General features: G+C 66.7%; 1 protein-coding gene across 2 annotated transcripts in view; it reads left to right on the top strand.

Annotated features, from left to right (window-relative positions):
* PHACTR3 (phosphatase and actin regulator 3) overlaps positions 1–26,764 on the top strand; it is a 100,349-nt gene that overhangs the window by 63,088 nt on the left and 10,497 nt on the right. For both annotated transcript variants that reach the window (XM_037500999.2, XM_054698534.1), the window contains exons 2-8: positions 504–665; positions 4,044–4,121; positions 7,407–7,574; positions 13,299–13,508; positions 16,887–17,061; positions 17,576–17,814; positions 21,915–22,068. In XM_037500999.2, the coding sequence (XP_037356896.1) occupies positions 509–665; positions 4,044–4,121; positions 7,407–7,574; positions 13,299–13,508; positions 16,887–17,061; positions 17,576–17,814; positions 21,915–22,068 (1,181 nt within the window). In that variant the 5' untranslated portion in view covers positions 504–508. The remainder of the gene's footprint in view (positions 1–503; positions 666–4,043; positions 4,122–7,406; positions 7,575–13,298; positions 13,509–16,886; positions 17,062–17,575; positions 17,815–21,914; positions 22,069–26,764) is intronic.

A 26,764-nucleotide genomic window follows, 5' to 3' on the forward strand; every position in this document is an offset into this window, starting at 1 on the left:
AGGGACAAGGGGACCCGGCGTCCTCTGCCGCTGGCAGCCCCGTCCTTCCCCTGGGGCCCTCCTGGTACCTGCTGCTCCTCCGGTACCCTCGAGGGGCTCCCGGGGTCATCTAAACTCACTGAGTCCCCCCCACGCCCCCCACAGGCAGCAGCGGGGCCGGTCACCCAGCGGGCTGCTGTGGGTGGGTGTCCCGGCTGAGGGGCAGCAGCTGTGCCGGGGGCAGGCCAGGTCCGAGCACATGCACCCGCCGCCCTCGGGTGGCAGCCGAGAGCCTGTGGTGCTGGGTCCCGCCGGGCTGCCGCCACGTGGGCCTGTTCCGGCTCCACACACCCAGGAGCTGGCAGGGGTCCCCCTGAGCGCCCCAGTTGGAGCGACCCTCAGGGCCTCCGCCCCTGAGGACCCTGTGACCCGGCCTCGAGTGTGGCTGGTGCCGCTCAGGGGGGCGCTGGGCCAGGCAGTGGGGGCCTGGTGGGCTCTGAGTGTCCCTGGTTTTCCACTTGCAGATGAGATGGACCAGACCCCCCCAGGGCGCCCCGAATATCTGGTCTCAGGGATCCGCACCCCCCCTGTGAGGAGGAACAGCAAGCTGGCCACGCTGGGCAGGATCTTCAAGCCCTGGAAATGGAGGAAAAAGAAAAACGAGAAGCTGAAGCAGACGACGTCCGGTGAGCAGGGTGGGGCCTGGTTGGGGGGGCCTGGGCTGGTGGGGCCTGGGCTGGTGGGGCCTGGGCTGGTCAGGGCCTGGCCGGGGCCTTCCCATCCGCAGTCGAGCAGTTCCCTGCCCCGCAGGCCACTGTGCTCTGGGGCCTCGGACCCCAGCGCCTTCCTCTCTGCAGCCCCTCCTCGGGGGCTGTCCACACACCCGTGACCCCCCAGCGCCCTTCGCTCACACACACGTGGCCTTGTTAGGATACATCTGCGTCCGCCAGGTGGAGATCCCGGCTCATCACGGATCGGGCCAACCCCCGCTCCGGCACCTGCAACCTCACCTTGACCACCCAGGGTCTGGACCCCTCCAGAAATCTGGGACTAGGCAGCCTGGGTGGGGGCCTGGGGGCCGTCCCCGGGAGCCCCCGGGTGCTGTGGAGGCTCCAGTCCCCCAGCTTGGCCCTTGCACCTAAGGCCTCCTCGCTAGGGGACCCGGCCTGTGCCCCGCCAGAGGATCCAGACGGTTCCCCACTGTAAGGCAGGAATGACACTGAGCAGGTTTTACTAGGATCCAGCAGAACAGGTAAAGGAGGAGTCAGAGTCCTCAGTGGTTTTTTGCAGGCCTTTTATTGGGATTCCCAGGCACACGGCAGGCAGGGGTGCTGGGGGGCCAGGAGGCTGGCAGGCCTCCCGGCCCCCAGCAGGTCTTCACTCTCTCTGGGCTCTCCGGCCTTCTCTGCTTCTCTTTCAACTTCTGTTCGTTCTCGGCTTCTCCTGGCGTCCCCGTGACGCCGCCCTTAAAAGCCCAGTCTCAGCCCAGGTGAATCGCGTCTACCTGTGCCCACACCCTCCTCCAGGTGCCGCCATCAGGCATGATTCAGGACCGCAGGGATACATCATCTGTCCTCATGGCGGGAGGGCAGAAAAGCCTGACATTTTCTTTACCCTACAGTCCACCCCCTCAGGGTTTTCTGCATGTAGTTCTCATATATACAATTTTCTTAGCAAATATAAACACTGCAGCCATGGCCCACGAAAGCAAATACATCACACTATAACAACAGAATACAACAGAACACAAATAAGGCCAGGCAGGGCCCCATCCTAGTGCAAAAGACAGTTATTGGCACCAGCAGATGAGCCACCACATCCGCTGCCGAAGGCACCGCTCACACGAGGGAGGGGAACCACTCACGGCGTCTACTGTGACACGCCAGGAGCCGTCAGGCTTCCCGGCCTTCTCTGGCTGTGGTCTCGGCCACAAGGCACACACAGCATCCACCCCCAGGACGCACTTGCTCTGGGACTGGCGGTTCTATTCTGTTGGGGGTCATCGCCCACCCTCGGGGTTTCTGTCTGCAGTCGCTCCAGCACTCGGCCTTCACAGCCACCCACGCGACTCGCAGGCCCCTGCACTCAGGCCAGCCCACTGCACAAGCACATGGGTCAGGATCCAAACTCTACATGCGGCTTGGGCTCCACCCCAAGCCACGTTCCCCACCCGTCCCCCAAGGACGGGATCCTCAGCTCCTCACCCTCACCCAACAACGAGCAGGGCGTCCCCCGCAGGTGATTTTGCGAGACTCCCAGGGCTTCAGCACACCCAGGCTGCTTCACAGCCGCTCAGGGCTTCCCAACTTAGCATCAGCACCAGCTTTTGCCTTCCCAGTTGGCTTTTCTCCTCCGCCTGGCTGCTGGGCACACACAGGCTGCTTTTGGCCGCCAAGGCCCACTGGCCACCCCCAGATTCCCAAAAAACATAACCTGCCAAGGTCCTCCGCCTTCTGGGATTGTCAGTCCATCAGTCCGAGTCCATCAGTCCAAGTCCATTCGGCCAAGTCCGTTGGCCCCTCCCTGCATCAGCCCCGGCGAGCTCCGAACCGTGGTCCTCTCTTCGCCGGCGATTCTGCTGCCTCAGGGGTCGTTGGCTGGTCCTCTCGGGCGTCTCCTCCTCCAGGCGTGCTCTTATCCCGTAGCTCCCGGACCTTGTCCACCAGCCCCTCCAGGTCTTCGGAGGGCTCCACACCCGTCTGCATGGATCATCTTGCACACTTACGCCAATTGTAGGGGCAGGACAGGCCACAGTGCAGGTTTTCTAGGATGCAGCGATAAACACAGCCCTCCCTGTGCCCTCTCCTCCCATCCCCGGGCGGGGGCTCGCCTGCTGGGCACTCTTCTGCGCCCACTGTCCACACACGATCTGCCCGCAGCAGGATGGGCTTCCAGACACAGCTGTGGCACGCGGCCAGCCGCGTGGGCCCAGGGGCCCGTCCTCGAGCCCTCCGGCCGGGGCTGCAGCGGGAACGTCATGTCAGCCTAGCGGCAAACCGGCAGGCAGCGGCCGTGCGAGTGTTTAATTCGTTTCAGGATGGCCACTGAGCACCCGCTGTGTGCCCAGCGCCGAGCCAGCCCCGGGAGCCACCTGGGAGGGGACGGGGGCTGACGTGACGGGGGATCCAGCTGCTCAGAGCTGTGAAACTGCCGAGCACCTACTGTGTGCCGGCCCGGAGCTGCCAGCGTGATTGGGATGGTCGGCGCCCCCAGGCCCAGGCCCAGGGAGGACAAGATGAACAGGGGTGACAGGCTTGTTCTGGAGCGAGCCGGAGCCCGAGGGCACGGGGGGCGTCCCTGAGTGGCAGGGGAAGAGGAAACCCAAGCGTACAGGGAGAAGGTTCTCAGGCCAGGGGACGGGGCTTCGTCCTGGAGAGCCCGGCAGTCACCCTCGACGCCAGAGCTGGATGAGACTAGACTGGAACCCCGCGGGGCGGCGGGGGGCGTGGTACAGAGGCTCCCTCCAGCCTAAGAAACAGGGGAGCAGGACAAGGGGCAGCCTGAGCCAGAACACGCCCCACAAGCCCCCGGCAGCTTGGTGCGACGGGCCGGGTGACCAGGAAGCCAGTGACCAGGAGGCCAGGTTGGCCCTTTGGGGCTCCCTGCCGGTTCATCGGGGGGCTTCAGAAGCGCTGGCCTGGGCTTGTTGGAGGCCCGTCAGGGACGGGTGCACAGCGGCTCCTCAACAGGTGGGGGCATCAGGCTGGCCCTGGAGAGGCTGCTGGGGTAGCGGAGTCCCCCGCGCAGGGCAGAGGAGGCTGGTTCCTTGGCCAGAGGGTTGAGGAGCACCAGGGGGGACGGGCAGCATGGCTCTAGAGGGGGTCGCCGCCCGACGAGTCATGCGTAGAGCTCCACGCGCCTCTCTCGGGTCCTGCTTGGTGTAGGGGCGCAGCCGACCGCCTGGCGAGATAACGGGGTGTTCCTGAACAAAGCCTGCCCTGCCGTGGCCGGGCCCCCACCCACAGCCCCCGCTGCCCGCTGCCTCCTCTGGCAGCGGGGCCGGCTCTCGCCGCGGCGGGGCGGGTGGGCCAAACCCGGCACTGACCAGACGTTGTGTCCTGCAGCCTTGGAGAAGAAGATGGCGGGCAGGCAAGGCCGAGAGGAGCTCATCAAGAAGGGGCTGCTGGAGATGATGGAGCAGGGTAAGTGCCGCCAGGCCGGGGGGCGGCGTGGGCATCGCGCTTGAGCCCAGAGATCGGAGGGGCCCCCGTCCAGGTGTGCTCGCTGCACCCAGGAGCCCTGGAGGGCGCACCTGAGGGAGGAGCCCCGGGCCGGGCAACCCCCGCTGCTTCCCGCGAGAGGCGTCCGGGCTGCTCGCGCATCGCATCGCGGCACTTGGTCCGGGAGTGACGTTCCCTCCCGGCCCTGCCGCGGGCAGCTGCTCTCTGCCGGCTGTGCCCGCTCGCCCTTCCTCCGCGGTGTCCTTGGGCGCCACCTCCGGTCACCCCCAGGGTGCGGGAGGAAGGGAGGGCCCGGAGGTGACGGATGCACAGACAAGCCGGCCGGCGATGGGAGCGCCCCACACCCCCGCTGGGTCTCGGGGAGCAGGAGGCCGCAGGTAGGCCGCCCGCCTTGGACATCATCTTTGGTGACTGAGGACTCAGACCTGGGCTTGTCCCTGTCAAACATAAAGCGACGGTTGACTAGAAAAGAGAAGCTTCTGGAAGCACAGCCGGCCTTTCCTGGTCCTGAATTGCTGGAAAACAATCCTGAGGGATGAGCTGAGAGCTGAGGCGCAGGCATAATGTTCAGCAGCCAACAAGGGGACGGCCTCAGCTGACCCAGCGTGAGACAGAGGTGCCTGCTTGCCCCGGGGTCACGTGTGGGGGGCAGGAGCCCGGGGGTCACGCGGTGGAGGGGGCAGGAGCCCTGGGGTCATGCGGTGGAGGGGGCAGGAGTCCTGGGGTCACGCGGTGGACGGGGAAGGAGCCTTGGGGTCACGCCAGGGAGGCCAGGCACCCCAGGGTCATACCATGGGAGCCAGGAGCCCTGGGGTCACGCGGGGTTGGGGCCAGGAGCCCCGGGGTCACACCAGGGGTCCAGGAGCCCCTGGGGCACACTAGCGGAGACCATGGGGTCACACCTGAGCAGGCCAGGGGCCTTTTCCAGCATGAGTCAGGTGTATGTGGCCTGTTTTGGGGGACCAAGCGGCTCCCCTCTGCTGGGTGGAGCTGGGCCGCGCCGGCACCTCTGCGGGTCTGGAAATCAGAACTCCATGACTTCCACCTGCTGTGCATTGTGGTTTTTCCTTGGAGCTTTTCACCCTCTTCAGGGTGTTAGCGCATCTCGGGGGGGTCTGGGGGGTCGCAGCTCCCTCATCCTCCCTCTTGCGAAGTGCTCACGGCCCAGGAACTAGGGGCGCCAGGGCTCAGCTCTTCCCTGGGAGCCGAAGCGCACCCCGCAGAGCGCTGGGGCCCGCGGGCGCCGCCCAGGTCGCAGGTGCACCTACTCAGGCCCGAACGAGAACTGGGCCCGAGAACTGGGCCGGGAACGCGAACTGGGCGGGCCGGCCCCGGGGGCCTTCCTGAGAGGGCGGGAGCTCTGGGCCCGCCCTGACTGGGGACCCCCCTCAGCTGCGCGGGCGCCCAGGCCCGCCGCCTGGGGCAGACCCGGCAGAGCCGCGGGCACGGCCACATCTCCCACGGGCGCCCCCCGAGGGCCCGGTGCAGGTGGGTGCCTGCAGGGAGCGCACGGGGGCGCTGGGCCTCCTCTCCAGCGGCCCGGAGCTGCCCCGCCGGGTGCTGGGGACATGGGGTGTCGAGGGGCTGTGGAGCCTGCGTGGGGGGCAGGCGAGGCTGTGCCTCTGGGGGCCCGAGGGGGCGTCGTGCGAGGGCCTGGGCCTGCTCCCCTCTCCCCTCGGCCAAGACGCTTCGCCTCCTCCCGCCTGTTCCTGGAAGTTGGGCCGCGCCCCAGCTCTGCCGGGCACCTCTGCGGGGTGAGGCGGCCCCCCTCCCTGCCCTCCTTGAGGGAGTCGGGGGTCTCCAGCGCCATCACTGGACACAGGCAGCCCCGCGTGGTGCCCGTGCCCAGGGTGCCTCCGGGCAGGGCGGGCGGCTGTGGGCGTGAGCCGCGGGGCCCACCTCAGGCCACCCAGGGCCGGGGCTGGCGCAGGTGCTGTGGGTGCTCTGGTCAGGCGCCGGCTGTCGGGGAGCAGGCCCCAGAGGCCCAGCGTGGCCATGGCCCCGGCCGGCTCTCCTGGCCTGCCCCGCTCCTGCTCACTCACTGGCTCCGGGCCGCCCGCCCAGCCCTGCCCTATGGTGATATGGCTCCCGAGCTAACAGTGGCTTTTGAACTTAATGGTTTTTGTAAAAGTTAAAAATCCAGCTGCACAGCACAGCCCACAGGGCCCACAGGGCCCAACCCCGGCGCCTGCTCTGCCCAGGAAGGACGCCCCCCACCCCAGGGTACAGGCTGGGCCCTCGGCCAGGCCCGGGGTCTGACTGCCCCCAGGACACGGCGCAGGGGCAGGAAGTGTCGGACGAGCTCACCAGCACAGTCCCTGGAGGCCCTGCGCCACCCGGCGGGGCCCTCGGGCAGTCTGGCCTGCGGCTGCTGTCCCCACAGGACACAGGGGCCGGCCCGGCCGCCAGACCAGCGAGCGCCCCCGTCACGCTCTCCTTGTCAGAAACTCTTGTCCCGATAGCAGTAATAGTGGCGGTCGCCCTTGAATCCTCTCTGCCAGGGACACCCCGAAACTTCCTCACGCAACTCTCAGGCTGGTGCCCCAAAGCCAGCACCCAGGCTCCACCACCCCACGTTGTAGATGAGGGTCGAGGCCCCAAGAGGCGGGCAGGGAGCGGGCGGGAGCGGGGAGGCCGGCTGGAACTTCTGTCCATCCAGGGTCTTTGGGGTGGGAAGGACACTGGGGGGACACAGGGCAACGGGTCAGCATCAGGACCGACAGGGCCCTGGGGTCCCCGACTCTGAAGAGTCTCTCCTCCACCCGACTGTGTCCGGCCGCGTGGACGGGCGTGGGTGGTGACCGCCCAGGGCGAGGGGCCGTGCGGCGCTCCCTGCGGCTGTGGCCGCGTCTCGGGATGATGACCGCGCGCCGGCTGAGCCTCCCAGCCTGCCCTGTCCTCCCGCCTGCGTGGCTCGTGGCCGGGGTGGCGAGTAGCCTCCTCGGGGGGCCCTCCTCAGGGTCGGTCAGCCGAAGACCTGGCCGCAGGGCTCCTGCACCCAGCCCTGGCTTGAAGCTGGTGCTCCCCAGACCTGTGGACAGGCTCGGGCAGGGGCAGGGCGGGGGCCACAGACGCATGGACGGGGAGTCTCCGGTCTGTGCCCCTGGGGTGCGGGAGCGAGAGCACACAGGCCAGCGGCCGTGGGGTGCTGGGCTGCTCTGAGCTCCCTTAGGGGGCGGCCCGTGGAGCGGGACTCTGAGGCGTGCGGCAGGGCTCGGGGCGCAGCTGACAGCCGCTCTCTCGCAGACGCTGAGAGCAAAGCGGGCACCCCTGACGGCGGCCCCCGGGCGGCGCGGAGTGAGCAGGAGCCGCCGGCGTCGGAAGAAGGCCCACCCGGAAGCCCCTTGGCCCCTGGGACAGACCGGGCACCCCCGGACAAGCCGCTGTCCTCGGACACCCAAGCGGACGATGCAGGTATTGACCGGGGACCCTGCGGGGCGAGCTGCTGCCTGGGCCACCAGCTGGGGTGAAGCCGGGTCCCGGGGGCAGGTCCGAGCGGGCAGAGGCCGGTCCTCGGAGGCTCGGCTGGCCGCACACGCGGCGTGTGGCCAAGGCCGGAGGTCGGGAAGCTGTTCCCCGCCGCTGCCGGGGAAGGAAACTCACCCAGCTGGCTTGGGGCCCCGAGACACCCTTCCTGGGACAGCCCAGGGGTTCACTGGGAGCCCAGCGGAACCGGCGCCTGCTGGGGGCGCCTTAGCTGACCCCACCGCCAGCGCAGGGTCTGAGCCACCGCAGGTGCCGCCGCCTCCGGGACCGGGCTGCGGGGCTCCCTGGGGCTGGGAGCACAGGTGCTCGCCGACCCCTCGAGGCTCTTCCTGCGTCTCCATCCGGGCTCTCAGCGCATGTCCCCGGCTGCTAAGTGGGTACGGTGAAGGCCCCGTGGGGCGTCGCGTGGGTGTCGTGAGGTTCCCGGCGGTGGTGCTGGGGGCCGTGGTGGCAGCCGTGTCGGGTCCTTGTTCTGTGCTGAGGGGGCCAGGAGAGCTGGCAGGCTTGGGGACTGGGGAGGCGCTGGGGGGAGGCTGGGGAGGAAGAAAAACTGGACCCCCCTTTGAGAAGTCCCGCCGCCCTCTGGGGTTTTCCGTAGAAACCGCTGGAGATGTCCAGCCGGAGCCTGTTCTCTTGTGAATAGCCGGGTGCAGCAGGGCAGGGGCGTGTGGAACGCGTCCTGTGTCCCCACCTGTGGAGAGTAGGGTTTGGGGCCATGTGGACAGGTCCAGGGGTGTCTGTGGCTTCTGCTTCAGAGCTGGGTGGCTTCTGTCTCTGGGGTGGCTGCTGCCTAACGGGGGGACCCTGCACGTTTCGCCGCCACCCTCCACGCCTTCCTGCAGTGACAGCTGGCACCTGCCGGGAGGGGCCCTCCCAGGGTGGCCATGCCTCTCCACTCACCTGGTTTGGGGACCCCATAGCAGTCTGGGGTTTGAACGTGGGGCCATCCTGGTGATGCCCTCGAGGGCTTGTCCACTCAGCAGGTGCTTGTGCAGGGCTTCCCCATCCTGGAGGCTGGGGCACCCGCTGAGCTGGGCCTGAGGGCTGAGGGGGTGGGCTTCATGGTCAGCGCTCAGGGCAGCGCCCACCTCTGCCGCATGGCCTGCCCAGAAGCCAACACGGGCCGTGCCTGCAGGCCTTCCAGAAGGTGCCGTTGCCGGCTCGGCTTGGTTGTGGTCACTTTGGGGGAGGGAAGGACTTGGACTTTGGCAGGACTTGGGGAGGCCGGAGAGAGCGTGGGGCTGAGGGGGGCCCTCCCGCCAGCCCTGTGGTCAGTTGGGTCCCCACCCCTGACAAGGCACAGGTTTGCTGTGGGAGCAGCAGGTGTGCAGAGTGGGCCAGGCCTGGGGGGGCTGAGCCCAGCACCCTGGGCAGGGATGTGGAGGTAGGCCCGACCCCCCCCTTCCCCCCTCCCCCCTGCCCGCCTGCCCACCTCCTGGCCCCTCCCCGCCTGGCACAGGAGGCTGGGCCGAGGTGACCTGGGGGGTCCTCTCTGTCCTCCGTCAGGACAGAGACTGAGTAGTGACAGCGACTTCCTTTTCTGAATACAGAGAAACAAGAAGTGGTTTTACTTAAAACAAAATGTAGCAAAAAAAGCAGAGGCGGCGCCAGTCTCCGCAGGGCTGGAAAGGCCCATCCACCTCCGGGGGTGCGGGGAGCAGGCAGGCAGCTCCCCGGCTGCAGCTCCGGTCTGCCCCTCTGTCAGCTGTGCCTGGCCTCTCCGGGGACAGCGGGGAGGGCCCTGGGCGGGGTGTCAGCCGGTCCTGCCTGTACCAGAGTCTGTTACGTCCCGCCCCTGGCCGAGGCCGGAGGCTGCGCCGATTGGGCTGGGGAGCAGCGACCTCTGCTGGTCAGGCCGTGGCAGGGCCGCAGGGCAGCGAAGCCGACCTTGTCCTCCGCTTTAAAAAACGGAAGGGACAGCGCTTGGTTTTAATGGATGGTCAGATCTCAGGTCTGAGATTCTGAAACGTGGAGGGAGCTGCCCCCTCGGGGGCTTAGAGGGGACGGGCCACCGGCGGGTCAGGGACGTGGCCCTGCTGAGCGTGCCTGGGCTCTGTGGGTTCAGTTTGGGGTGAGAGCAGCCAGTACGTTGGGTCCGAAGGCCCTGAGAGTACAGGGTGGGGTTCCCACATTCTAACTTGGGCCAGTGGGGTCAAAGGGCTGCCATGGGGCTCTGAGGAGCTGGCGGTCGCAGGTGCAGGGGGTGTGGGCTGCAACCCTGCCCAGAACCCCGCGCTGTCCTGTCCCCACGTGGCTATTCAAATCAAAATGACCTGAGATTTAAGGCTCAGCCCCCCAGGATTCAGCCACTGGCCACAGGTGAGCAGTGGCCATGATGGTGACCGGAGGAGGGGTCCGGCCCTCTCAGAGCGAGAGGTTCCCGCATGTCCTCTTGGGGCAGTCAGGTGAGCTTTGTGGGGTAGGTCAGCCTCCCCGCATTTCCTGCCCCCACAGGATCCTGGGACCTGCAAAGCCAATGCCCAGGGTGGAGAACACTTGCTGACCCTGGTCTGCAGAGAGGCTGCAGGGCAGGGAGGCAGGGGAGGGGCTCGGAGGCCTCCAGGAGGCCGGGCTGAGACGCGGCAGAGGCCTGGCAGCTGACCGTCGGGGACAAGCGGTGCTTCCGTCTTGGAAGCGTAGTGCTCAGGGCTTGCCCGGGAATTGGCTACGGGGCGGAGGTGCCAGCTGGAGGGGCCGGGAAGGGGGTAGCAGTTGTGACCCATCCGGCTGGACAGCTTGGGCTGACGGCTGTGAACGAGCCGCTGAGGGCGGGATCATGCAGCGCCACGTCTCCTAGGAGCTTCTGGACCTTTTGTTGTTCAGGGACACTGGGGTGCGTGGGGGAGAAGGGGAGTCTCGCAGGAGACCTGGGATGGGTTTGCGTGTTTCGTTTTGCCTGTGCGGCCTCCAGATGGCGCCAAAGTGACCAATAACACCTGCGCCTGGAGCTGAGCATAGGTCAAGGGTCAGCAGACAGGATAGCCGCTGAGGAGCAGGCCCCAGAAGGAGAGGCGGCTGGAGGGCCGGGTCCTGGGTCTGCCCAGGTGGAAGCTGTGAAGGCCACGCAGCCGGGTCAGCCCAGCTGGAGGGAGCCAGGGCAGAACCAGAGCCACCTGGTGCCTGGACCTCAGAGGCCGAGCTGGACGCTGGGAGCGCCAGGTGGGGGCCGGTGTGAGCTTGCAGAACTCCCCGCGGGCTCTGCTCCATCCTCTGGGGACCCAGCGCGTTTCCAAAGTGATGTTTTTGGGAGAGACAGCTGGCACGGGAATGGCCACCTGGCCTCGAGGACACTGGTCTCGCACCCCACCCCCTTCCTGTCGTGCTCAGCCCACTTCTAGAGGTGCAGCCTGGCTCTCCGCCCCTGCCTCGGACGTGAGATGACCCAGCGCCCCTGGCTTCTACCCGGCAGATGTCAGCAACTCTGCTGACCCCAAGCGGTCACAGGTCCAGTGCTTCCAAATGTCCTGAAAAGGACATTTCTGCTTTCACCTGTGACCGCGCAGGGAAACCACACAACTACTTCTACTTAGAAAACAAAATGTTTATTTAATGTTCTTATTAGTGCAAATCTCATTAAGTAAAATGAGAAGATTTGCTCTGGAAAGTTACAGGTTACAGATCGTGGGGCCTAATTGTCTTGGAGTCTAGGAATCTGAAAACGATGAACCAGCGCCACTCTGGAGGACGTGTTACAAACAGTAGCCCAGAAATGGCGCTGTTCTGTAGTGTCCTTGCTGGGCAGCGGGGAAGGGACGCTCGGGCGTGTCGGCTCAGCTCAGACTAATTCCTGATGCAGGGCTGAGTCTTTCTGCGGTGGGGGGGAGGGGTTCATACCTTAGACTTTGCTCTTCAGGGGCCCGGGGCGCCCGTCCTTCTGAGGCAGAGACTGCGTGTCCATGAGCGTCTCAGGACAAAGGGCCTGGCTTGAGAGGCCGCAGAGTGATACGGACGGTAGAAGAACAGAAGTGGTAGCGCCCAGCGGCGGGCACCACTCCTGAAGGCTGCTCGGAAGTTCTCAAAGGACAAAGTCCGCCTACTTTGGTGGCCTGGGGTTTTCAGCACCAAGGACAGTGGTGTTTCCGGCAGCATAGACAGCACCACCTGGGGGCGCACGGAGACACCTGCTCGCGGAGGACGAATCCCGCCCAGGCAGTGGCCGCCGGCCCATGCCGTGGACTGCCCCGGGGAGTGTGAGCCCTGTCCTTCTCGGGGGGTTGTGAGGGCAAAACCAGAGGACCTGCAGCAAGGCTGTGCCCGGGGGTGGTCCGGGGCGCTGCTGTGACAAGGCAGGGAGGGCTGGGGCCCCGGGGTGGGGACGGGGGTGGGACACTGTTAGGAGACCGCCCTAGTTGTATCGGGGGAGGAGAGAAAGGGAGTGTGGGGCTGTAGGGCTGTGTGTGAGTCAGGAATCGGGAGAGGTGGAGGGGCGTGAAGCCGGGAGCAGGAGAAAGACAGGAGGCCCGTGAAGCGCCTGCAGGATGGAGGTTGGGGCTGAGGCCAGGGAGGGTGGCGGTGCCGGGAAGACTCTGACAGGTGCTTTGTGCCACCAGCGGGTCCTGTGTCACTTGGCAGCTCCGGGAGCCAGCAGAGAGCCGTCGTCTGGGGGCGGGACTGCCCTGGATTGTGATGGGAAGGGAACGAGGCGAGGACTCGGGGGCATGGCTGAGATGGAGCTTGCAGTGCCGGTGGTGAGACTTGAGCTGCTCAGAGGAGCGAGGAATGAGGGCTGACGGCTCGGGAGAAGCAGAGGGTGGACAGTGCGGAGGGGCCCGAGGAGGGGCAGTTCTGAAGGGGACCTGAGCCGCAGTGGGAGGAGAGGGGCCCGGACTCTGGGCAGCCCGGCCCTTCCTCAAAGCCAGCCTCCGTGCTCCTCCCACCGCCGTCCTCAGCTGGCCTCGGGGGCCGGGGTCGCTGAGAACTGAACACAGAGAACCGATAGCTGCTGAAGCTGAGAGCCTGCAGCGTGGCAGCCACAATTTCAGTGTCGCTTTTTGTTTAGCGCTCGACACCAGCGCGTGAGGGACTTGCTAGGACTTGACGACCATGGTCTGAGCTGGGTGGGTCCACGCGTAAGGTTTTCTTGTCCTTTCTTGTAAACAAACAGTGTGAACTTCTGTCAATAAACATGGCACAGTCCCCCAAATGTATTCTCCTGTGATTTTGACATTTTCTCTAGTTTGCTTTACGAAAATACTGTGTACGATACGTGCATAGCACAAAATAGCACACAATACGTGAGTTGTCTTATCCGTCAGCAGAGTTCTGGTCAGCAGCAGTCAGCGGTGCAGTTTTTGGGGGGAGTTGTACCTAGATTTTCAACTGCACGGGTGGGGAGGGGTGGTGCCCCAAACTCTCATTGTTCAGGTTCAGCTCTGGCCCGATGTCGTGCGTGGAGGAACAGACGTTTAGTGACCTAACCCAGGTCAGGTGTGGGGGCTGGCGTGAGCCAGGTGCTGGGTAGGCCCCTGGGTTGTGCCGCCCCCCGGTGAGGCTGCAGCTCCGGCCCCTCCCATGGGAAGTCAAGGCTGACTGTGCGGTGACCCCTGTGTCTCTGGGTCAGCAATCCCACCCCGGTGAAGCGCCCGTCCCCTCCCTCATGCACGCCCAGGCCGAGGAACCACGCGTGTGAACTCTGTTTTGCCTTTAAACCAGCCAAGATGCCGCCAGCACCCGGCGGGGAAGCAGCAGACGCCGGCGGCCCCCCACCTGTCACGGACGAGCCCTCTGCAGCCTCGGCTGGGCCCGACGCCCTGCACAGTCCTCCCAGAGTCCCAGAGAGGTCTGCGGGCCAGCTGCCCAGCCCCCCGCTGCTGCCCACCCCGCCACCCAAGGCAGGCTCCAAGACCTCGAAAAATGTCACAGGTGGGTCCCGCCGCCCCTCCCCCGCCATGCTGGGCTCCCTCCGGGGCCTGGGCTCTGCCCTCGCTTCTGGCTTCTGCGGTGGGGCGCTGGGCAGGTCTGGGGGGCAGAGCTGGAGGCGGGAGAATGGTTCTTAGGGATGAGCTCGGGCTGGGGCGCAGACCACTCAGGTGCCCTCAGGCAAGTGGGCGCTGGGTTTGCAGGAGGGAGAGATTCCCCAGGACCCGGCGTGGGCCGCAGCCAGCCTCCAGGGCGCTCGCGCCGTCCAGGGGTCTCTCGGTTTCTTTTCTTCGTTGAGTCTGTGTCTCCTTGGTTCTCTGTGCCCCCCACTCCCTCCTCTCCCCTCACCCCCCGCATCTCCCGCGTCTCTGCCTTGCCTTCTGGCATTTCCATGTCACGTCGCCTTCCTAGCGCGCCGCATGGCGTCCTCTCAAAACCCAGTCCACACAGCCAGACTCGAGCTTGCTAGGAAGGAGCTTGCAGGGCTGCCTGGGTGAGGCTCGCCGTGAACTCGCGCCGCAGCCCCGGGAGCCGCTTGCGAGGTGCGCGGTGGACACCGGCCGCGCTGTGGGCGTGGGGCGGTGTGGAAGGACAGCGAGGGCTGAGGGCAGCCGTGGAGGAAGGGTCTGCTGGCACCTTGCGTTGGCTTCTGGCACCACCAGAGGAGAAATGCGTGTCACTCTCAGGCCCGGGGCCGGCGCTCCTGGTGTGAGGGGTTGTGCTTCCTCCACCCCACACGGCCCCGTGGGGGCTGGTCCTGCCCGCCACACCCAGTCTCGTGCCTGGTGCACAGCGGGCGCCCTTTGAAGGGGGGTGACGTGGTGGGAGGAGGCTCGCCTGCTCTCTACATCTTTCTGCGTCTCTGATTAAGTAGCCGACCGTGGGGCACCGTGGCCGTGCCAACCAGAGCAAAGTTTCGAGGCAACTCACGGTGTTTTGAATCTGGTTCGGGTCTCCGAGAGAACCCCTTGCTCGCCACTGGCATTTAGAGCCATCGGGGATTGCGGGACCAGGCCCCGTCCTCGAGCTCGTCCCGGCTGACCCGAGACTGGGCGCTCAGGGACCCGCCCGGAGGGCTCTGGGGAAATCCCCCTCAGGGGCGTGACATGGTCTCCCCGAGACTTCGCCACTTCGCCCTCGCACCCCCAGTCCTGGGCTGCTTTCTGTGACTTTTGACCTTGCAGGGCCGGGTTCCCTACCGGCGCCGGGCGGGCGGGGAGGGCACGTGTGCTCCTGCGAACACTGGGCGGCGGCAGGGCGCACCCGCCTGCCTGGACACGGGCACCGCTGAGACCCACTGGGCGCTTCCTGTGTGAGACGGGCCCCGGTGGGGGGCCCTCCCCCCGCCCCTGCAGAAGCCAGAGCCACCTGCACTCAAATCTCGCCCGCACACTAATGTGGCCGGGCCTGCGCCCCGCCGGAACCTCGGTGTGATGTGTCCACGCCTGAGAGAAGGGTCAAGCGTTCACCGCCAGTGCGCGGGAGACCCGGGGGAGGCTTGTCTCCAGGCCACCTTTCTGGCTCTTCTGAAAGACTTCGTACCTGGCAGCGCCTTCGAGGGGCTGGAGGATGGAGGTTGTACCTCCATGGAGGTGGTGCCCGCCCTTCGGCGCGACGGTGGGCGGCCCCTCGAGCTGCTGCGGTTTCTCTGCCTCGCCGCGTGGCGCTCCCTTGGCCTCTGCCGTGGCCACTTCGCCGGCCCCCGCCCCGTCCCCCACCTCCCAGAGGAGGGCCTCGAGCTGGCTGGGGACTGAATGTCCCTCCTCTGAGAACGGGGGTGTGAGAGCCCCCCACGAGGCAAGCCAGCCAGACACCTGGCAGACGCCAAGTCAGGCACCTGTGCTGTGGACATGGGGGGCGGGGTGTGGGCCCCGGGGGCTGTGGGGCCCGGGGGGGCTGCGTGAGCGCAGCAGGCACCCCCCCCGGTGTCCCGTCTGTGTAGCAGGGCTGCTCAGGCCTGCCCGTCGCTGGGCGAGGACGCAGGGACAGCCGACCACCCCGAGGGGCCGCCCAGGGGCTGGCGCAGGCGGAGGACACAGAAGCCAGCACGATCTTGGGGGCCACGCTCGGGGCTCCCCACCAAGCCTGGTGCCGCATCGTCCCTGTCTCAGTTTAAATGTCCCTCTGCTGAGAGGCCCCTGCCCCCGGCCCCCCGCGCTTGCTGCACATCTGTCTGCCTCTGGGGTCATTTTGTTTGCTTTTTGTCACCTTTTCTGTCGCCGGCTGTGTCCAGTACACGCGGGTCCACGCGTGAAGGGAGCCCAGCCGCGCGTCCTCGGCGAAGCGTAGCCGCCCCTTGAACGGCTCTTGTCGCCGCCCACAGCCCAGCGTTGTCTGCTGGAAGCTCTGGCCTGGGCTTTAGGGAGCGGGGGAGGCTGCGCTGTCTCTTTCCTGGACGTGGAGGACGCTGGCTCATCGCCTGGGTCCGGCCGGGGCCCGTCTCTCCCGCAGCATGTTGGGAGCAGAGCCTGAGGACCGAGCGGCCGGAAGACCGAGCTCCCGAGAGCTCGGGGACTTTGGGCTCTTGCGGGGACCCTGGGGCTGGAGCCGGTCTGCGCAGGGACAGGCCTCTGGGCGGGGCTTGAGCCAGATGGACAGAGGCGGTGGAGCGGGAGGGCAGCCTCGCTGCCTCAGTGGTTCGGGCAATTGCTCTGGTGTGTGGACGTGCAAACAGGTGTTTATTACACGTGTCCAGGCCCGGTCTGGGGCTCAACAGAAGCCCCCAACAAGGGTGGGGATTTGCAGGAAGGTCTCCCTGAGGAGGTGACACTGGGGCAGAGGACAGGACAAGCATTTCAGAGAGAGGGAGCAGCCTGTGCAAAGGCTCAGAGTGAGAAGAGTGCGGTGCCTTCAAGGGCGGAAAAGATCTCGCCCGCTGGGAGGACGGGAGCGTGGTCGGGGACATGGGGCCAGAGGCCGAGTGGGGTGGCCTGCGGGGCCCAGGGCGTGGTGATGGGGCCCAGGTCACGTGGGCTGGGCGTGTCAGGTCCTGGAGAGTAGCTGAGGCAGATGATACAGGGAGGCAGATGGGGGGTCTCCTGGGCAGCCTTCCAGCCTGTGATTGCTGCAGAGCCCCCAGCTTTCGGGCTCCCCACAAGGAAGAGTGCTGTGGGCAGTCACGCGTGCGCTGGAGAAACAGGAAGGCGTGTTTGCTTCTCCTGAGACTTCCAGGGGCCTGTTGGCCCTGGAGTGTGGGGCACCCAGTCCCCACAGGGCATCCTGCAGACAGAGGACAGGACAGCGGTGCCCCCTCAGCTTTGGTGGGGTTCAGGGAGTGTCCTGGGCAGAGCACGGGCCCGGCATCCACTGCATCCCGGCTCCTGCCTGCCGGCGAGGCCTCCTCCCCACCCGTCACGTGCTCCCGGTTCCTCCCACGCCCAGGCCAGCCTGTGCTCTTCCAAGGCTCCGGCGGGAAGAACAGCGACCCTCTGCTCCGAGGCCAGCTTTCCACGCCCACCGGGTCCCCGCACCTCACCACTGTCCACCGGCCGCTGCCGCCCAGCCGCGTCATTGAGGAGCTGCACCGGGCGCTGGCCACCAAGCACCGCCAGGACAGGTGAGGCCCCCTGCAGGCGCCCGCGTGCCTGGTTTCCACAAGGGGCGACCTCACGGGGTGCAGCCTGTACTGTGGGGGTGTCGCTGTCCCGCGGCCTGAAGTCTTTGCATTTCTGTTAGCAAAGCCCACGCCTGCCCTGGGCCTTTGTCCCCTGGGTCTCGTGTGCGGCAGAGAGGGGGCTGGAGGGCGGGCCAGGAGGGCTGGCGCGCGCGCGGAGGAATGTTGGCCGTAAAGTGCCCTTCTCTGTCGTCGGGGGCCCCGGGGCCGAGTGTCTCCTCCTGCCCGTTGCGGGCGAGTTTTATCGCGCGTGTGTCCGCTGTTCCAGCCAGCGCCTCCCGAAGGCCCCCGGCCGTGGACGTGTGTCCCCGCTGCTGCTCGTCCTGCGTGCTGGGCCCGGGCTGAGCAGCTGCTCGGGCCGGGGCCCGACCTCAATGTTTGTCCCCAGCCTGCGTCGAGCCTGCTGGGCTTCCAGGCGAAGGGGCTGACGTGCCGCCTGAACTGTCTTTCTGATCAGTTTTCAAGGCAGGGAAAGTAAAGGGTCCCCGAAGAAGCGGGTGGACGTCCGTCTGTCCCGGACGCCCAGCATGGAGCAGGCCAAGGAGCGGGAGGAGGCCTGGAGCCCCGACGGGGCCTCGGAGAACAAGCGGAAAGAGTCTGAGGAGAACAAGGAGAACGTGGCTGTGAACTCCGAGCTCAAGGACGACCTGCTTCTCTACCAGGACGAGGAGGCGCTCAACGACTCCGTCATCTCTGGTGAGCAGAGCAGGGCTGGGCGAGCGGGTGGCTGCGGCTCCAGGGCGGGCTCGAGGCCACAGGCTCTCGCTTCCTTCTGCTCCTTGCGCTGATGTCGTGGGCTCAGCAGGGTCTCGGCTCACACGCTCAGTGCTGCAGAGAGCGCGGCTGGGAGGGCGGATGCCCCAGTGGCCATCTCCAAAGTAGGGTCAGTGACAGTGGCCAGCTCAGGACCGCACCACGGCGCGCTGTCCCTCAGAGCCACCCAGGCTCCGTCCCAGCCTGGAGCACGGGGGCCCCGGAGCACCCCACGACCAAGGGAGAAGGCTCCGCCAGGGGCAGGAGGTGTGGGGCGAGCCCAGGGGCAGGTGTGGACGCCTCTGAGGGCTGCGAGGGCAGCCCCTGCTGCGTGGGGGGACGGGTGTGGGGAGGGGAGACTCTACGACAACCCCCTCTGGGCCTCCGTGGCCACGGTTTGGACCTCATGGTCAGGGTCTTGCCTGCGCTCGGAGACCACCTGCGGGGCCCGTGGGGATGGGGGGAGCACACCTGCCTCCAGGGCCCATCCAGGGTGACCGCGGCCCCCGAGCCCCCGCTTTTAGCGCTTTGGTTGCTGTCCACCATCCCCCCAAGTCCTAAAACAGACATCACGCTCAGAGGGAAAGGAACGGAGCCCGGGTCGTGCAGGCCGCTCTGTGCACGGTCGTCGGTCCCGGGGGCTCTCGGGGCCAGGTGTCCGCAGCCGGGAAGCCGCGCCGTCGGGACGCGCCACCCCCACCCCGCAGCTGGGCTGCTCGGACCTAGTGACCCGCCCTCCACGTCCCCTCCTGGCCGGGGACGCGTTTCTCCTACGGCCGAGTCACGCCCCGTGCCCGGAAGGGCCGCAGCTCGGGCTTCGGGCCCGTTGTTCAAAGGGAGGTGCTCCTCGAGGCCGCGCTGGGCTCCTGTGCGTGTCCACGCCGGCCCCTCGCAGCGGCGTCTTGCTAGTGTCTGCTCCCGGCCCCGGCTGGTCTCCCTCTGGACGCGCCTCCCACGGAGCAGAACTTTCCGTGAAGCCCGTCGGGTCCATTCCTTCTTGTCTGGATCCCTCTCTGCTTCTGGAGAAACAGCGCCGCGAGGAGCGTGTGGGGTTTGTTGCTGTTTCCTGGGCTTCGTCCGAGGCCTGGAGCCGGGGCCACCCGCTTGCGTGGACCGTCTACTCATCAACGTTTTGAGGGGCGTCCACGCCGCCTCCTGCGGGGCCAAGGGCCCCTCTGTGGTCCCGCCAGCAGCTGCGGGGTCTTTCTTCCAGATGTGGCCGTCCCGTGGGGGTCCTGCGTGGCGGCGACGCAGGAGGCCCAGCCGCCCCTGGTGTGAAGCGGCTCTGAAGCCAGCTAACCCACAGAGCTCGCCCACGGGCGCGGCCCAGGCGGACGGGCGGCTCCGGGGCCCCGGCCTGTGGGGAGCTCCGAGGCCTTGTGTTACTTCAACCCCATTTCACATGGGCGGAGGGTGGAAGGCGCGGGCAGTGAGTCCTCCTGTGAAGAGCCACCGCTGAGGTGAGCACTCACCTGTCCTCACAGGTGCGCTCACAGGACGCCCATCCCTTGGCTGAAGTGGGGCTCCGGCCACACGACCGGGTACCAGTAACATGCACCCCCTTGTCTACTTGCCCAAGGCTGTGACCCTGTTGGGGCCCGGCTGGCCCCGAACAGCAGAGCGGCAGCAGCACAGCCCACTGCCCCCAACCCCCGCCCCGCTCCCCCGGCCCTGCTCCCCCACGCCCGCCCCGCTTGGTCAGGCCCCGGCTGTTTCCAAACACTCCAGGGACAACAGTCCCTCCTCCTGCTTCTTCCTCCCACCCCTGTCACACACTCAGTTATTAATTCAGAAAATATTAGTCACCCTGTGTGTCAGGCCCGGGGGGGGAGCTGGCAGGGGAAGTCCTGGCCTGGGGGTGCGTCCCAGCGAGGTGGTGCCTCCCCCAGGACACTGCTGGGGCCCCGTGCACTCTGGGGGCCTGGACACGGCAGGGCCTGCTGACGCCCAGCCTTGACCAGAGGCCATGTGGCCGTCGTCCTCGGAGGGGGTGGTGCCCAGGTGAGCCACGCAGGCCTGGGGGCCTCCCCACCGCGTGGAGCTAGGGCCCCCCAGCAGAGCGGTGACCTCACAGGATGAGCTGAGATGGCAGTTCAGGGGCCCCCAGAAATCCCTGCGGAGATTCAGGCAGCCAGGCTAGGGTACACCGCGTGGGCATATTCCTCAAGACTTGGGGAGACTCTCCCCGAGAGGGGGGGCTGGCTTGACGCTGGGTGCTGGAGGAGGTGTGGGGGCTGGTCCAGACGGGGTGGGGGACCGGACGAGCTCCAGGAGGGCTGAGTCTCGGGCGAGGAGCCTGTCGTGGCGAGAGGGCCCCGGTTGGGGCCCAGAAGAGGCCTGTGGTTCTGGGAAATCTGCTCGGGGCCTTCCTTAAAGGCCGAGATGGTCTTAGCGAACGAGCAGACGGGGAGTGTAGCGAGAAGCAGAAGGTGTAACAGAACCAAAGGCAAATTGCAGAATTAGGAAGTATAGTATGGGGGTGGGGCTGCCCAGCACGTCCAGACGGCCGAGTCCTGCCTCCCGAGCTGCCTCCAGGACACAGGCCAGGCGGGCGCCCTGCCACCCCCCCCAGTACACCCCCCTCCTCCACACCAGTGCCCCGCCTCCTGCCCGGCAAGTGGGCGCCCCAACCCCGCCTCCAGGACGGCCCACGGCCAGGAAGGGCTGCCCTGGCACCGCGGGCGGCGCTCGTGGCCGCGACTCTGGTCTCTGTGGCCTGAGGATGTGTCCAGCGTGGCGCGGGCTGGATGGAGGAAAACCTCTCCCGGGAGCGCTCCAGCCTGGGCTCCAGCCCGGGCTCTGCTCCTGGGCATGCCGTCCGCGGGCCTGCTCCTCCCGAGGGCGGGGCGCCGGGTCACCGGGCAGCAGGACGGCGGCTTGCTCTCTGCTCCCCCCCAGGCCCCCGGGCACCCGCGAGCAGAGCCCCGTGGACGTGACCACGCAGGTTTTCTTTTTTATCTTGGCTCGGCGAGCTCCCGTGTAGGACTTGAGTCCATTTCAATTCACTGGACGTGGTTCCAGTCAAGAGCGGGGTCTGCCTTGGCGGCTCCTGCCGGGCCCTGCTGCTGCTGGGGGACGGTGTCCGTGAGCGGCCGGGGGCGTTGCCGGAGTCTTTCCTCTCCTGCGCCCTCACGCATTGCCCCTGCCAGCTGCTGCTTCCTGTAAGGCAAAGCTGGGCTCATGGCAAAAGCTGGGAGCAGGTACAGAAAACCAAAATGAAGGTCTAAGGCGATCCGTGGCTGCCTTTCTGAGAGAGAAGCACGTGTGAGCGACATTCGACATCCGCACGCGCCAGGCTTCTCTGCGCGGCTCCCTTGTCTGTAGTTTGCTCGGTGTGCTGGGCGCCGCCCGGGCTCTGGGGCACAGGCACACCCTCGCCCGCCCGCCCTCTGGCGGGCCAGGTCCCGGGCCCCAGGTCGTGCGTGGTGTCTGGTGCGCCGTGAGCCTGGCTGGGTGGCTCCGATGTGCCGTGTGCCGCGCCCAGTTGTGTGGGAGGCAGACTCCTGGAAGTGGGGTTTCTGGATCAAAAGACAGGACGGGGCGAGTCTGGGGTGCTTGTGGGGGCTACTTGTCCCCCTCTGTCTCTCTGCTCAGCCTCCCGGCCTCTGGGTCTGGGCCTGCTCGGGCACGTGATTAAGTCCCGCAAAGTCCTCCCTGCGTGTCTGGAAACTTCTGTCTTGACTTCTCGGCAGCCCCAGAGGCCTCGGACCCCAGGGGGCTGCCCCACAGACCCTGTAGTGAGGGGCATCTGCCCTGGGCGAAGCTACTATATGAGTCATGATCCAAGATTGGACGCTCCTGAAGGAAAAAGGGGGGGCTGTTCACAACCATCCTGGGCAGCAGGTGGACTCTCCGGGGGGTGGGACGCGTGGCCCATGCCGGCCTGAGGGGGGGGGCGGTCACTCACCTGTTGTCCACCGTCCCTGTGGAGGCGCTTTGGGCTGACCCCGTCCCCCACCAGCCCCTCGTCCAGCAGCTGCGATGCCGCACCCCCCCACCCCGCTAACCGGGTTTCCTTGTTGCCCGCCTCGGGGACTGGCCAGGAACCCTGCCCCGGAGGTGCAAGAAGGAGCTGCTGGCAGTGAAGCTGCGGAACCGGCCGAGCAAGCAGGAGCTGGAGGACAGGAACATCTTCCCGCAGAGGACAGACGAGGAGCGGCAGGAGATCCGGCAGCAGATCGAAGTGAAGCTCTCCAAGTAAGTAGCGCGTGGGCACAGCAGCGCGGCCTGCGCACCCGCCCTGCCGCCCGGCGCCTGGACACGCACGGCCAGGGCTCGCCGGCCTCCCGCCACCATTCCTGGGCCAGACGGCCCCGGTGGGGCGCCCTCATGTCACCCCCCCCCCCCCGGCACCCTGTGACCGGCCCAGATACTCACAGGCCCCGCGGGAAAGCCCAGGCCCGGGGAGCCCACAGGGGCCGGAGGAGGACGCGCCTCCTGTTGCCAGCGCCTCAGGCTTTGGGAAGAGCTGGGGTGACTGTGTGTGCGGACGGGTCAGGGAGGCCTGGGAGAGCAGGCGTGGGACCCCCAGGGCCTGGCAGCCCCTGCTTAGGAGGCAGCACAGCGCAGCCCTGGACCCCCATTCTCGCTGGGCCGGGGCTAATGTAAAGCCTCGGACTAGAGTCTCGCAGCCCCGGCGCCGCCACAGTGTGTGAAAACGGAGTCGCGGCCCAGAACTGGGGGTGGCCGCAGCCACCCCCCAACCCCTCTGGCCCCGCTGGCCTCCCCCCCCCAGAAGCCCTTTAATTGGGTCCTTTGTCTTTGCTTGGCCTCCTCGAGGAGACGCTCTGCTCGCACTTGCTGAGTAACAGCCTCCGGTTACCATGGCGACCCGCGTCCGCCAGCCCCAAAGTGCAGCTGGGGTTTGTTTCAATTTTTTTATTTCCAGACCCTTAATATTTTATCTTCCGGGTGCTCCGGGCCCCCGCTCTCGCCGCGATCACACACGAGCCCCCGGGACCCACGCACTCCCCTTGGCGCTCCCCAGCCGGGGCAGCAGCCTGGGCACAGCTCCCCGTGCGCTCTCCGAGGGGGCCGGCTCTGCCCAGCTCCTGCTGTTCAGGGCGCCCCGGGGAGGCCCCCCTCAGCACACACTCCTCAGCCGACCTGTCGCCTCCTTTCCCTGCAGTCGCCGAGTCCTCACGGAGCCCAGGAAGCCCCACTTCAGAGATGAGAAAGGGAGGCTTGGCGCGGGGGACATGCCCAGGGCCCCACCGCCAGAGGAGGCCTCCCGGGCAGGGGCTCGGGGTCCGTCAGACCCCAGCCCGGGCGCGTGGGGGCGGGGGTGGCCGGGCCCCTTCCCCTCTGGCCGCTGTGCGTGTGCGGAAACAGGTGTGGCTCCCGCCGGCTGCGTCGGGGCTCAGCCTGTGCCCTGGGCACAACGCGCTCCCGCCCTGTGCTGGGCTGTGGGCACCAGAGAGGATGCAAAAAGCCCTCAAGGTGGACAGTGAGGCGTTAGGAAATATCCAGAAAGGTCTGGGCAAACACGGGCTTTGAAGGCTGTAGCGGGGGGCACTTTGACCCCCACGGCCCTGGCAGTGCGTCCATGGCGGCTCCTCCCGGGGCCGGGGCGGCCGGGGAGGTGGCGTGGAAGGTCCCAGGTTCCTCCCTGTGAAAACACCTGCAGGAAGGTCCAGAGGCAGATGCTGTGCTGGAGGTGGCGGGTGCTCGGGCCAGGATGTCACCTGTGCGGGGACATCCCAGCAGCAGTGAGCCCACCTGTCACCAGCACCTGCGGGGCTGCGCGGGCCCAGGCGGCCTGTGGCTGCCGACGGAGGGGTGTCCTGCCTCTCATGGCTGCTGTGCCACTTGCCTGGAGTCCTGGCGCTGGGCGGGCAGCCTGAGTGATGGGGAACCCGCCGCCAGCGCTCCCCGGGCGGTGTGGACGCTCGGAGAGACTGTCAGGAGCTGGTACTCAGCGCGTCACCACCGGCACGCCGTGAGGGGGAGCCTGTCCTTGGAGCGTTTGTACATTTTGTTCCGCTGCATTCAGAACAGGCTGCTGCCACTCAGGCCTCCGTAACACACACTCCGGGAAAAAACAAAGTGGTGTGTGCCACTGCCCCCCCGCCCCGCCCCCCCCAGTAGCCTTGAAATCCACGGAATGTTAAGGCTGATGCTTGATGCTGTGAGGGGTAATGATGGCGCTGACAGCTTTGCTGCAGGACGGGCCGGCCTGCTTTCTCTGGAGCCGCCCGCGAGCTGTCTGTGCTGGAGTTCTTGGAAATGCAGAAGCCGTGCTTTTGCTGGGGCCTGCGAGTCAGCTGCTCTGCGTTCCTCAGTTATCCGGGGCTCTGCCAAGGATGCGCAGAGAGCGTGGGTTGGTTTGTGAGAAAATGCGAGCAATGAAACACAACTCCCCAGCCCCAGGAGGCCGGCGGGCAGTGGTCTCGAGGTCTCCAGGTCTCCCGGCTGGGAGCTCAGGACCGAGGGGGTCTAGGCGAGTCCCTGGATTTGTTCGCATCTGTGCATTGGGTGTGCGACGCCTGCCTGCTGAGTTCAAAGGGACAGAATGCCTTGCCCCATCTCACCCGCCTCCCAGCACAGCCTGTGCGAGTGGTAGTAAGTGTGTAACAATAAGGTGGCGCATGGACACTTGTTAAGTTCCTATCCTCGTGCTGCAATTGATCCTCCATGGCCCAGGATGGCTGCAAGAGCACCAGACATAACACTTGAGTCCCAAAGGTGACCTGAGTCAGCCCTTGGAGAAAACGCTTGCCTGAAGCTTCCAGCGTGTCTGTCTGCTGCTCCGCGGTGGTCAGAGCCTCTTCCTGTGCTTAGCTAGACAGGAGAGTACCCCAAGTGCCCCAGCTTTCGGGGGCTGATGTTGATTGGTGAGACACGCACTGTCTCTGCTACTGTGGGTGTTCAAATTTTGTTGCATAGACAGTCCGAAGGCCGAAGGGAAGGGGTGGACGAGCAACACCTGCCTCTTACGCAGCAGAGATTTCTAAAGCTGGTTGGGAGGCGGGTGCGGTGCCCCTGTGGGCGCGCAGAGTGCACCTGACTATTGACAGTCACCCACCTTCCTGACCACCCAGCTCTGGGCTGCAGCAGGGCACCGGGAAGGTGAAGGAGACAGGAACACTGAGCAGGGCCCAGGGCGACGTGGACAGATCCTGCTGCCCGCTCCTCAGGGCCCCTGGCTCTCGGGAGTGGCCGCGTGGGCGCCGGGGCCCTTGGAGAACCATGAGCCCCATTCCCTTGTGCGCTGAGCACCTTTCACCCCAACTGCTCGAGTCTATCTTTGGTTCCCTTTTGAGGCAGGATCAAGGCCGTTCATTGAGGATCCTTTCTCGTGTGACGCAGACATAGCTGTGCTGCTGCGTGTTCTCGTGTGGGTTTCTCCCAGAAGGGGGGAGTTTGCAGCAGGCGGAAGCGCCGAGGGCAGAGCCTCCCGGCGTAGTAGCATTTGTCTTTGCTGACTCCAAAGCATTCCTCTCGGCTTTCATGGAAATAGCATTTTCTTTTTATATCCCTGTAAGTCATTCAATCAACATGCATAAAGTGTAATTAAATTACCTCAATACAGAACAGCGCGCGGGGGCGGGCGCCGCCCAGGGAACAGGGTGCCGGCCTGCAGGTGCGGCGCCCGGACGGTCAGTGGCTCTGGCTTTGCAGGAGGACGGCAGCGCGCTCAGCTGCAGGCGGGGGCAAGGGGAGACCGTCGAGAGTGCCCCTTGGTGGTGCCATCCTGGTAGGCGAGCAGGACGCTGTGGCCCCCAGGCGCCAGAGAACGGGGCCGGGGCAGATGGTGGAGGCTCGCGCGGGCTGTGGGGCCGGTGCCGGGACCCCGCTGGCATGGCCCTGGGTGTGGGTGCTGCTGTCTTCTGCCTGCCTTTGCGCCTTCCTCCCGCTCTCTAACCCCTCCCCGGCCTCCCTTTGCACCCCCTCCCAGTGGACCAGGCCGCGTCCTAGCGGCTCCGGGCTCCGCCTCTGAGGTCCTTCCCACCAGGATGTTCACGAAGAGCTGGTGGCGCTGGGCAGAGAATCAAGTGCAAATTAAATTCGGGCCAAGGGGGTGGGGCACGAGACGGGTCAGAAAGTGTCGGTGAGAGCGGCTGCCGCTGGGAGATGCTGGCTGCTCGCTGCAGCAGTCTGGGTGGGCTTCCCGGAGGAGGAAACACTGACGGTGACCCCCGGGGAGCTCCGGGCCCAGCCTTGTAGACAGAGGGGGCAGCATGCACAGTCAGGGGCAGAGGCAGGCAAGGTGGGAGGAGGCGGGGGGCGAGGGGAGGCGGGGACCAGGTCAGGAGCCAGGCTGTGGGGCTCCCTGTCGGTGCATCGGTGGCCCACGAGCCTCCCTCAAGGATTCCCTGCCCAGGGCGGAGCAGGTGGCATTCGCGGGACGGTGGACCGGGCCTGGAGCGCTGGACCCCCGAGAGCCCCTGCCTGGAGCGGCGGGTGCCGGAGGGGTGGGGGGTCCAGCCCTGCCCGCCGGGGGCTCCCTGGCGACGTCACCGTCCGCACCTCTGGCTCCCCTGCCCCACTCGCACCCCAGGCCGGGGGTCCAGGGCCCTGCACACATGGGCACACGTGTGCACACACATACACACGCGCACACATGCACACAGGCTGTTTCCGTCTCGCCTGCCACACACTGCGTCCGTCGACCTCGCTCGCGCGCAGCCTCTCTCCCGCCTGCCTTTCTCCTCCGGGAACAGCTTCGACAGGCGGGGGGGTCACCGCTCCCGGCCCCCGGGCTGCCTGGCTGAGAGGAGCCCCTCGGCCGGCGTGTCTGGGCGTCTCCCGCCTGGGCCGAGCTGCAGGCCTGTGCGTGGCGGCCAGACCCTGCCCCAGGTGAGGCCTGGACACGATCGCCTTAGTGCCCGGCCCTGCGCGGGTTGCTGGGTGAGGACACGCGGGGAGGGTGGAGCTGGCCCCCGGCCGGCTC

The sequence above is a fragment of the Talpa occidentalis genome, unplaced genomic scaffold, assembly GCF_014898055.3.
Source record: "Talpa occidentalis isolate TD23 unplaced genomic scaffold, MPIMG_talOcc4v2.1 talOcc4.10, whole genome shotgun sequence".
Classification (NCBI taxonomy): domain Eukaryota; kingdom Metazoa; phylum Chordata; class Mammalia; order Eulipotyphla; family Talpidae; genus Talpa; species Talpa occidentalis.